The sequence below is a fragment of the Pocillopora damicornis genome, chromosome 1 (assembly GCF_964200805.1).
Source record: "Pocillopora damicornis chromosome 1, jaPocDami1.2, whole genome shotgun sequence".
Taxonomy (NCBI): domain Eukaryota; kingdom Metazoa; phylum Cnidaria; class Anthozoa; order Scleractinia; family Pocilloporidae; genus Pocillopora; species Pocillopora damicornis.
Genome location: NC_142670.1, coordinates 23745150 through 23757382, shown reverse-complemented (window position 1 = coordinate 23757382; position 12233 = coordinate 23745150). Strand labels below are relative to the sequence as shown.

The 12233-nt window shown below is 36.3% G+C and overlaps 1 protein-coding gene across 1 annotated transcript; it reads right to left on the bottom strand.

Annotated features, from left to right (window-relative positions):
* Window positions 1-5812, bottom strand: LOC149052872 (uromodulin-like). Its single transcript, XM_089205981.1, has 5 exons — window positions 5743-5812; window positions 3698-3963; window positions 1804-1921; window positions 842-967; window positions 1-458 (listed from the first exon to the last, which is right to left on the bottom strand). The coding sequence occupies exons 1-5, from the start codon at window positions 5810-5812 to the stop codon at window positions 91-93; spliced, it is 948 nt and encodes a 315-aa protein (XP_089062107.1). The 3' UTR covers window positions 1-90.
* Window positions 5813-12233: the final 6421 nt, after the last annotated feature.

The window sequence follows — 12233 nt, the reverse complement described above, 5'->3', positions numbered from 1 at the left end:
GCCGCGGATATTTTGGTGGTAATGGCGTCTAAAAGTCGCAAATAGTTAAATGATAAACGCGGCTGTGTTCTCTATGTTATGAGGCGATGTTTAGTTATATGTGAAACAGTAACGGTAGGGACAGGACGTCTGCACCAAATGGTAGACGTAAAAGGAACTACAGTTCTTTACCCTAATGAAACTTTCTTTCTTACAGCACTGCCCTGAGCCCCTAGTGAAGCAGACGGTCCTTTTTACTTCTCCCTCATCTACCGTAGGATGATCGCCATCCAACCATCCTGGAAAATCCGCATTGCACCTGTTACGGCGTGGACACTTAGTCGGCATTCTTATTCCTGAAATGTTCAGGAAACGATACCAACCAGTGTTGAGGTTGTTATCACATTTTCTATGATTATTGCGGTGACTCACGGCTCTATCATCATCGTGCAGGACAGTGTGAAGTTGGCATGCATCAACTAAATGGTAGAAAATCGAGTGGATTAGGCCCAAAATTTTCTTCGTTCAGTAAGGAAAAATTATATCAATAAAAATAGTAACAGTAGAAATGATTCATATTTTAATATTATCTTGACATCAGCAGATAAATTTAGTGGCTAACCTCGAGGAAGTATAATTCCCTTAGCAATTCTAGCGCCTGTCTCTCGCAAAGCATTTTAAGAGGAGTGAACTTTTAAGTTTAAAAATTATAAGATTGACAGACATGAACAGCCAGATAGATAGGCATATAGATAGGCAGATAGATAGACACACAGATATACACACAGGTATGCGTGTGGATAGTCGGGCATCTCTTTCCTTGGGATGAAACTTAGATCTAAAGAAAAAAAAGTCAACAAACCAACGCATTTGGAACCATCCCAGTAATGTCCAAACTGACAAATGCAATTGTATGATCCTGCTGTATTTTCGCAAGTACCACCACCAAGAGTACATTTATTGTCACGTGCAGCACACTCGTCAATATCTAGAAATGACAGTAAGACATTGGTAATGTGACCGTCTCGTTAGCTTTTTACGTCAAATTGTTACCAAAATATTTTACGAGTAGTAAGTGATTAGTAGTTAGCTGATTCTTGCCTGTACAGGGGCGGACATACCCTTTATAGCCTTTTTAAGCAGTGAAAATGAGTATTCTCCAGTTAAAGTGTATTCTCTGTTGAAGTGTAATCGTATTCGTTCGGTCGGTGGTTCTACACAATAAACACAAAACGACACCTGTGCTGACTCTCTGAAGTTTATTCTAAAAACGGAAGTTCTGGAGAGATATGTCAATCCTTAACTGAAATCCATATCTACATAGTAAATTCTTTACTTATAGCTGACCTGTTTCCAAACCAAAAGAACGAATTAAAGATAGAGTAAAATATAATAATAAATAGTGAAATAAAAGAACATCATACACGATCAATTTTTTGTTGAGAGCTCAATACGCTCAAACAGGATATCGTATGGACCGGGTGCATTAATTTCAGTGATTGCTCCGAAGAAGTGATGGATTGATTAGTCCTTTGACAACAAGTCGAGCCTAGAGTTTGCTCAGGTGTTAAAATTTATGGTTAAATTTGTCGCATTGGGTGAGAAATGAAATTATTCCTAAAACTTTTAGGACTTTTCACACTTTGGACGACACTAGAATTCGTTTCACTTCAGTTTCCTTAGAGTAAAATTGTTGCGGTGGAATGTCATTATTAGCGTCATTCCGAGGAATATTAGACCACCTCGACGACCAAGTGTGACGAGTATCAAAAACTGAAAGATTGAATGAAATGTTTTGCTATTTACAGTATAACTGAAACTAACCTTTTTCACAATTTCCCCCCTCGTATCCAGGAGGGCACAAGCAACGATATCCCTTGACTGTAAAACCAGACTGACAAATGGCATTGTTTTTGCACGATGAATTCTTTTCGCAGGCGTTCTGAAAAAGAGAAACAAAGAAGTTGAAGTGACGAAAGGATGTTCGAAGGATTGAATTAAGATAATCTGTTCATGTTGTACTTCAGCAGCTTAATTAAAAATATGAAACTGTTCTAATGAGGCTTTAAACTGCTGTTTAGAGAGCAAAATCTAAAATCCAAGCTTTCGCCGATCAACGGTATCATCAGGGATGAAAAAATATTCCATGCGCGGTATATATATATATATATATATATGTAAAGAAAGTGTAGGGTGAAATGTGTAAAAGATGTGACTTACGTATGAAAACTATAGAAATAAACTGTGAATGGAACGCAAGGCTCTAATGATGGACTGTCTCTAGACAAAGGACCTCTAAAAGCGCTAAACTTAAAGAATGGTCTATGAAATATAATACTAAAATAGAAGGTCTGCGATTTCACTACATTCTTTCCGGGGATTAAGTGTAGGCTTGCACTTTCTTATGTAAAATGCTTCATAAAGACGTAGATTAGCGGGGTCGTTTTCGCTCATAATAATCTTGACATCAATGCCTTTATAGTCTTTGTTCTGGCAGGAATAGATATTTTTTTCATAGACGAGTTTTCATTATTGAGATGTTCTTTTACGCGGTCGTGGATGAAGAGTGTCGTGCTACCAATGTATTGTTGATCGCAGCTGTTACACGTGTCTGAACTGGTATACTGCATTTCGTCGTAAACACAATCCGGTGTTAGAGATAGGGTATTTGTCTCTAGGGCATTTTCGCTCCTCGGGGGTGTGGGATAGGGCTTGTCTGAGCGTGTAGGATTTGTGGGCAATGCGTACCGGGATGTTTTCTTTTCTAAAAATGTTAGTGATCTTGTGATTGAGTCGTTCAGAAATGTACGGGATCTTAAGGTATGACCATTCTGTAGGCAGGTTGAGGGTTTCGTTAGGGGTTTTGTGGGCGTTTTGTTTGCTCTATTCTGTTCTCTGGATAATCGTTAAGGCGAAGGATGTCGTCGAATGTGTTTAGGCGTTGTGTTGCTGATATATGTGAGGAGCATCTGTCCTCGATGCGTTTTCGTTCGTTGCGAATGAAGTTGAGTTTGGATTTGGTAGGAATAGCTGATTGACGGTGGACGAATAGTGGTTTCTTGGCTGGTTTTTTGTAGAATTCAAAAGAGCTGTTGCATCCTTGGATATGCTGACTTTGAAATCGAGTAATGATAATGACAGGCCACTAGGTGTTGTTTCTGGTTGTTCAATTTCGAATTTCAAATTAGGGTGCACATTGTTTATTATATGGTGGAAGTATTCTATCTGGGGCGTTGGCGATGGCTTTTTTTATCGGTATCACATCACATCACTAACGCTACAGATAGAATCCAGAACCTAATACTCCACCTCCCCAAACATGACATCTCAGACCTCCTACAAGTCACGCTAAACAACAAGTACTTCTCCTTCAGAGATCAAGTTTTTCGCCAAAGAGAAGGCCTACTCATGGGTTCTAGCATTTCAGGCATACTGGCCATCCTATTCATGGAAAAACTAGACACCATCGCCCTCTCTACGCACCTAATGATAAGCCCTTACATGAGATATGTTGACGATATTTATCTCGAAAGCTTGGATTTTAGATTTTGCTTTTTAAACAGCAGTTTAAGGCTTCCTTAGAACAGTTTTATAGATTGAATTAAGTATACGACTGAAAGAACGAATGATCAGATGAAAGAGAATTTTAGCACAAGGCGCTTCTTATTTTGATTCATCGTAAGGCATCAAGAACTGGTAAATTTGAGTTGTTACTCACCTTTGAGCCGCGATAATAAAAATCGGCATCAGTTATCAGGTCAGTATCAAAATCCAGATGAGTTGCGTTATTCAATCCACAAACATGAGCTATTTCTCCAGCCTCTGGCTCTTTTTTGAAGTTAGCACTGACACAGTTGTCGTTCATGTAGCAGAAAAGTTCACAGTAATCCAAGTCTTTGACGTGTTTGGTTTCGACTACATGGTTTACCAAACGTCTTTCAGCAAAGAAGAAGTAATCTGGAAACAGCATTGTGCGATCTCGCTCTGAAATAAACCAAAAAAATTGTAATTAAAAAACAGTTTTTTTCTTATCAGACAGAAATAAACTCACAATTCCAGGTATTAAGCTTAGAGAATAACACGCTTGGTGAACAAAGAACTGTGACAGCAATCAAACTTTGACGGATTTGTGTCTTTCTGAGAACATAAGTATGTAGGACAATTTTCCATGTCTCGATTCCGCGCTCAGATATTTCCTCATGATATCAGCCGAGACTCCCATTCCGATAAGAAAGGTTAACACATAAAATGTTTGGGGAAAAGAAGAATTTGAGTAAAGTTTTTAATTGTTTTTTGCTGTCGCTCTTACCGCTGTTATAACATAATTTCTGAATGTTTGTATAATGGAGCCTTAGATAATTGAACCCAGTCCCCCTCCCCCTGGAAAAAAGTTTAAAAACAAAAGTGAAGCGGAAACAAAAATTGGTAGCAGCGACCATTACTTGTCTTTTGTGAAGACACAAGGCTTTTAGAAAGAATGTTCAGTCTCACTATTTTTCCGGAGCGATAGTATTTTAGGGGAGATAGGACAAAATCCGTAAAGAAAAGCGATCCGCCAATCTTTTTCAAGTTTCTTATCTAAGTCATGGTGAAGAAGTTTTAAAAGAATTGCATTTGATAATCACCTATGGCTATTAAGACCGGTAATCATGGAAATAGGAAATTTATGCTTATTCGCATTGACACGTGCCATTGTTTCCTGGCATCACGCAGCAGATTAATATTTGGGTTCAAACTGTTTTTACTGATACCCTCATTTGCGGACTTTTGTCCTTCTGAGAATATTAGTATTCAGGACAAATTTTCCTTGTCTCAATTCCGCGCTTAGAGATTTCCTCATGATTTTAGTTGAGACTTCTATTTCGATAATGAAGGTTAACAAATAAAATGCTTGGGGAAAAGACAAATTTAGGTAAGGTTTTTAATTGTTTCTTGTTTTTATGTCGCTGTTACCGCTTTATAATTTATCATAATTTTGAATATTTTTTATAATAGGGCATAAGATAATCAACCCCAGCCCTCCCTCCCTCCCAAAGTTTAAAACAAAAGTAAAACAAAAACAAAAATTAGCAGTAGCGACCATCACTTGTGAAGAAAAGATGTTTATAAAGTATTTCGTGTCTTCTTGTTTCCCCTGAACGATGTTATTTTAGCGGAGATAGAACAAAAGCCGTTAAGAAAAGCTATCCGAAAATTTTTCTCAAGTTCCTTCTCTAATTCATGATCGATAAGTCATTAAAAAAACTTCATTTTTCTTTAAAAATATTTTTTTCGCTTTCTTTATTATACAAGTCCTTGAAAATTCGAGAAAACGATAAAAAATGTGGCTATTCTTTACCATATGTCAGCACTATTCTTATGTAGAAATAATTTCTCTGAGATTGTAAAGAGCGGTAGAAATGTGCTTCCCTACGATGCAGAAAGTTCAAATTTCGCTTAATAAACCAAAAGGAAATTGAACATAACATAGTGTCATGCTTAAATGTTATTGAGAGAGGAGAAATGGGAATGTAACAATTTTAAATGAAGTAATTCGTATTTGCCGAAGTTTTTGGTCGTTTTGCATCTAATATCCAATTTTTTTAATAAAATGAGCTCCAATTATGGGTGGATGTTGAACGTGGGTTTTTGACTTAGTCTTTGCTAATTGTTGTAACTTTAACTGTTTTTGTATCAGCAAAAGAGAATAAAGGAGAAATATAAATAAGGTTGCACTCATAAGTGAATCGAAGGATAAAAAATGCTTCGCCGTTTGCGACTCACCTTTTCCAAAAGTCAAGTTAGTCACTAATGCATTCCAGGCTATGAACATGAAAAATGAAACAAATTCCATGCCTTCTTCAAGGTAACGGTTTTCTGTTTTTTACCAAGCACGTATGGCACAAGTTTTAAGTTGATCCCCAGCTCCCAGCAGTGAGTTAAGCTTCCAAAATCGATCTGTTTTTATGAACGAAACCGCATTATGAGAATAAACTTAAAAGAAGCTTGTAGCTGTCAGTTTTATGTGGACATAAATGCAATGGCGCAAATGGATGTTATCCGCTTCGCTTGACGGAGAGAATTAGATCTCTTAGGAATATCTTTTATGTTAACATACGTTTTAGACACTGAAATTAGTCATTAGAACAACATTGTGAGAATTTGGATTAATTTCGTTAGAAGGTCTAATTGACAGCGAAAAACCCAGAAAAAGCAGATACTGAGACGTTAAGTTGTCTTGGACTTTTTAATCCAATTTAAAAGATCAAGCGTATTTTTGAGAATATTTATCCAGCATATTTTTATTCATTGCTATACCAAAAGACAAAACATATTGCAAAATTTATTGTGTTTTTAATACTTGTCGTATGGCAAGTTTGGTAATAATAGACATTTAATAGAAAGAAAACTCATGTTCCCGTTTACGTCCGCTGTCATTTGTCAGTGTTTGGAGTTAAAATACGCAGACGTGTTATTTTCATCAAACTTGGCTCCTAAAATTGTCTGAAATAGTTGATGATCAACCCTAATACAAAGCTCTTTAGCGCACGGATATCTCCCTCCACTAGGTGTTCTTAAACTACCCATAGAAAAACGAATGTCCATTCAGAAATGTTGGTTTTAGATGTGAAGTGACGACGACTCGACCTCGACAAAAACTTCAGTAGAAATAATATATTCTTATTGAGCGAGAAAAAAGATACGATCTTTGTCAAGTTGGCTAATTAACATTTACAAGCTGCTGCTTATCCTCATCTTATATAAAACAAAAATCCCGATGATTGTTGAAACCCTTTATTTATCTGCAAAGTCCAATAACCAAAAGGGCAAGAAAGATTCAAACATAAAGTTTCCAAACTATATCCGATGAGTAATCCTTTCTAATACATCAAACATTTTGGACGGAGTTGAAACTTCAGCGACCTTTTGGTAATTTTTGCGGTAAACAGAGCAACATATTTTTTACCAGAGCTTCCGTGTTGCATGAAGATAAACATTTAAAGGCTCAGTTAGTAAACCCCGGTTAGTGATAATCTGACTTCGTTTAAAAGACCTTAAGTTAGTTTGCTTTCAAAATCGCACCATACCCTTATTTGACAGTGAAGCCAACCTTTTTCTTTTGGTATGCAGGATTAAAGGAGCTGCGGGTAAATATCCTTTCCGTAAAGAATATGAATTTTCCAGGGAATGTATTACTCAAATAACCCATCAATGTTTTCGATATGATAAACTCTTACCTCTCAAGATGCAAAGCTCTTTGGTCCCTCACTGCTTTTGAGGTAAAAGTGCTTTCTTTTATAACAATATGGTAGCTATGGTAACCATAGAAACACCTGGTTTCAAGCCAAAACGATGATTAACTTTAGATAAGAACTTCCTTGTTACCTCTACAACATCACTAAACCATGGCAACAATTACGCAATTGTCATCACGATCACGATCATCACGATCTCAAATTTTGCAATAAGCGTGATTTTCAGCTGGTAACGTTGACAAATTATCATTATGAAACACCATATTCGGTCTAAAGTAGCTTTTAAACGTTGTTTAAGAAGATTTCCTTCAAGTTCTCAAATAGTCCAGTGTTTATCTAAGGAAACTCCACCGTGTGATAAAAAAGGGTCGCTAATGAAAACTAATACAGAAAGGATGTCTTTGACAAGGAAATATTGCCAGCCTCAAGAAACGTTAAACTTTCTGTTGCATAAGCTATTCACAAAAGCTCTAAACATACAATAACACTCTTATGTTTGCATCAATCAAAAGGGTCCCACTTACAGTGTATGGAACTTCTTTAAAATAAGTAGGGACTGAGTATATTTTTACGGGCAGGGAAAACTACATTTTTTTTCTTTTTGCCTTAAGAAATGTTGCACTTGTTTGTGGTTTTGAAAGTTAGTTCTCTAATTAGCTAAATATTTTTTAGCTCGACAGTTTTTAATGAGTCGTCGACAGTGTAGTTCAAATGAATTATTGGTGCCGCAAAAATGTCAATTTTTTTTCGTCATACACAGTTTCTCGAAATTTGCTTCAGTTCTTTTAATATTACTCGTAGTTTATTGAATTGTCCACTGTCTTGTCTCATGCAAAGTTAAATCAACACGTAAAAACGACTTGAAATTATTTTAAAAGTTCCTATTTATGTAAAATCGTTCGCTCTTCTTCCTAGGGGTTCGTCACCACAAGTTAGACAAAAAGCACGTTTTCCGTCCGCATGGTAAAATCATCCCGACAATTAATTTTGTGTAGGATGAAACATTTAGCCGGCTTCACGCACTCTGTAGGAGTTTTAGAACATAGTTGAGGCGCACTTTACCAGAATAAACAATACATTTACCCCTTTAATTAACATAGTAAATGTTTTGTTTAAGATGACAGACAAGGCAGATACCAGAAGCTGTTTATGTCTTTCTATAAGACACCAAATGACCTCATTAATAAATTATCTCATATTTTTTCAGCTTGCCTAATTCTTCGGTGAAAGGTTCTCGAATTTTCAAGTTACGCTTAAAACTGTTTAAGTTCTCATTAGGTGCGATATGCCTCTGGAAAAATAGCTCAGTAATTTCGAACTTCATTATAATTAAAGAAATAAAACATTGGAAAAATCGTGCGATCCACATTTCTATTCCTCAAGCCTCTGTTGTTTAAATTGCAATTGTAGTAGTCTCAATGCACGGATGGTTTATTTTCTGGAATTGAAAACTCTCAAACAATCTTTAGAACTTAAAGCAGTCGTTACATTTTTATTTTATATCTGAGGCGAAGAACTGTGCATAAATTCAAGAAAATGTTTTAGCAAAGAATTTTGACAGCTTTCAGGACATGGGGTTTGCCTCAGCTAAGGCGTCCGCATTTTTCAGGTAACTCATTTAGCGTCGCTCTTAAGGCCCTGTTTACTATACGAGTTGTTATCAGATAGTTGTTTTTTAACTGTCAACTGTTGAAAATACTTTATTTAAGCAAGCGATAAATCAAATCGTGCTATTTTTGCAGTTATGTATGGACCAGACTGTTCCGGCGAATAAAGTTCATGTGGACTTATTTTCCAACGATTACGATTCATCTTTCGTTAAATGTGTTTCATTGGCGCCTTGAAACGAAGTAAGTACGTGCATATGTAGAATATGGAATTAACAATCAAGGAAATGCAGATGTTAGAAATACAGAATATTGTGGTGAAACTTGCAAGATTTACTTTGCGAAGCATCGTGTGTGTTATAGTCTTCATCTTGAACCTTGCATCTTACGTTTAACAAAGGATAAATTATGATTTGCCTGGTTTTTAATCAAGCATTCATGAAATGATCAGTTCGGGAAGTTAAACAATGACTGCCAAAGCGATACCACTTCCGCTAAAGGAAAAACCACTCATTGATAACTCCTCAAAGCCACGCAAAAAATAGCACTACATTCGTCGTTTTATAATCGATAACAGAATCCTTAGAATCTTTTAGCCATCACGGAAACATTGCAGCATTGAGGTTCTTAAAATCATGTAAGAACATTAAGCAGCAGGCTTGTAGAACATCCAGGCGGCAAAACATTCACTAAATTTTATTCGTGCCTTGAATTATGCATTGCCTCCATTTCATTTTCTACAGTCTTCTCAAGAACAGGAATTTATGAAGAAACGGTTTCTATGGTTTTTTCTCCTTATAACTTTACTTTTATTGTACTTAACCAGCCCTCTGAGGAGAATACGGGAACATGTAGAAAAATTAATACTACCTTCATTTGCGGATTCTTGCCTATCTGACTCACTCACTCATGCCCATCATGCCGTGTGGCACGTAGGGCGGCTTTGCCTATCTGAGAACATAGGTATTTAGGACAATTTTCCATGTCTCAATTCCGCGCTCAGAGAATTCCTTATTATTTCAGCTGAGACTTCTATTTCGATAAAGAAGGTTAACACATAAAATGCTTAAGGAGAAGAAAAGTTTAACTAATGCTTTTAATTGTTTTGTTTTGTTTTTTTGATGCCGCTTTCACCGCTGTTATATCTTAAATTCCTAATTTTTTGTACTATAAGGCCCTAGATAATTAACTCTAGCCCCGACTCCCTCCCAAAAACGTTAAAAACAACGATGAAACGAGAACAAAAATTGGTAGCATCGATGAACACTTGTCTTTTGTGAAGACACGATATTTCTAGAAAGCATTTTCGTGTGTTTTGTTCTGCTGAACTATATTATTTTAAGGAAGACAGAGCAAAAGCCATTAATAAAAGCTATCCGCAGATTTTTTTCATGATCGCTAAGTCATGAAAAAAATATTCATTTTCCTCTATAAACCTTTTTTCGCTTTCTTCATTATACAGGTCCTTGAAAATTCAGAGTTTCATATTCGAGTTTACATGATCCTCTTTGGTTATTTAGACCGATGATCATAGAAAGAGGAAATTTATGCTAATTTCAATTAAGACAAGCCATCGTTGTCGGTTTCTGGCATAGTCTTTGCTAGTTGCTGTTACCTTAACTCTTTTTGTATCAGCAAAAGAGAATAAAGGAGAAATAAGGTTGCTCTCATCCTTGAATCGAAGGATAAAACTTTCTTCGCCGTCTGCGACTCACCTTTTCCATAATTTAATAATGCATTCTAGGCTACGATCATGAAAAATGAAACAAATTCCGTGCCTGCTTCGAGGTAACGGTTTTCTGTTTCTACCCCGCTTGCATGGCATAAGTTTAAGTTGATCACCAGCTCTCATCAGTGGATTAAGCTTCCAAAATCGACCTGTTTTTTATGAACGCAACCGTTTTAGGAAAGCAGATTAAAGAAAAAAGCTTGCAGCTGTTAGTTCTATGTGGAAATTAAAGCAAATGATGCAAATGAATGTTATCCGCTTCGCTCGATGTAGAGAATTGGGTCTCTTAAGAATAATTATTTATGTTTACATGTTAACATACCTATCAGACACCGAAATCAGTCCTTAGAACAATATTATAAAAATTTAGCGTGTGGATATCTCCCTCCACCAGGTGTTCTTAAACTACTCAAAACTCCCTTTATTCTCTTACGATCTGACGACCGCCTTTTTGCATATCGTGTCTATAACAGACGTATCCTCTCTTGGTATAAACATATCTAAGAGGGCTATGACAACCTGTTTTCCTTGTTTCCGATATTGTCTGTAATCAAAAATTGTGTCTGTGAATAGTGCTCTTTTTTCTTGAGAGGGATTATGAAATAAAGTGGGGCATTCCTAATCTCAGCCACGTTACGTTAAAATAATGATAAGGTTAACTAATATCAGAAGAAAACTCTGAGTCATTATTTTCCGATATTATTTATCAATTCTATGATGCTCAACGGTCGTGGTGGTGGTGGTGGTCGTTTATCAGAAATAAGTTAAATTCCTTTTCCCCGACAAGTTCAAGCTTGATCGATGATTGTGCGAGATTCTCCGAGTTTTCTTTGCTTTGTTTCCTGACCCTGAGTTTAGTTATGAACATATTTACTTTTATATCTAAGTAAGAAAGTGGTTTGAGTTTCATGATCAAGCTTTAGGTAATTTCTTACGTTAGTGATGGTTGATTTACATGTCCTCACATGTTCTCGAGGTTCCAAGGTCTTTAACACACGGTAACACACTGACAGTTAGGCCTTCTTTGGTATATGCATTCTTCTAATTGCGGATAAGCTTCAAGGTTAACAAGGATGTTTATGGGGATAATGGGGAATTTAATAATTTATTAGGTCCAATTACCATTATTCCTACTCTAGCCATTATTGTCTTCCAGATGTGCCCTGGCGTTTAATCATGAAGCACAATAGATGGGCGCGCGTAGATAATTTCTCTTCTCGTTCACTGCACTCACTCGTGAGTGTTGAACACGAGACAGGAAATTCCAAATCTACAAGGACCCATCTAATTTTTTGTTTATTATTTAAACATCATATGCATTTACTCACAAAAATTAAATTCAACAAACAACCTTGGATTGAGAAAAGTAAACGCACTTTGCACCAAAAAAATTTTTAACATTCATCTTCAAAACAAAAGACAAAAAAAGGAGTTTATCGAGGATTATTTTCTAAATAACTTAGCTAAAAATTTTTTTGCATGAGAGTTTTTATGAGTGAAAAAACAACTTCAATCACTTCCCCTTGAGTAGCATCTACATCTGGATGTGTAAATCATTATAGCGTCCATTTAAAAACTACAGGTACTTAACACGAATGACAAAGGATTCTCGGAAGGAATGTAAATTTTTTCTTCAAAAAAATGCTAAGGGAAGCAGACTGATCGCTAAAGTTCAAAATACGC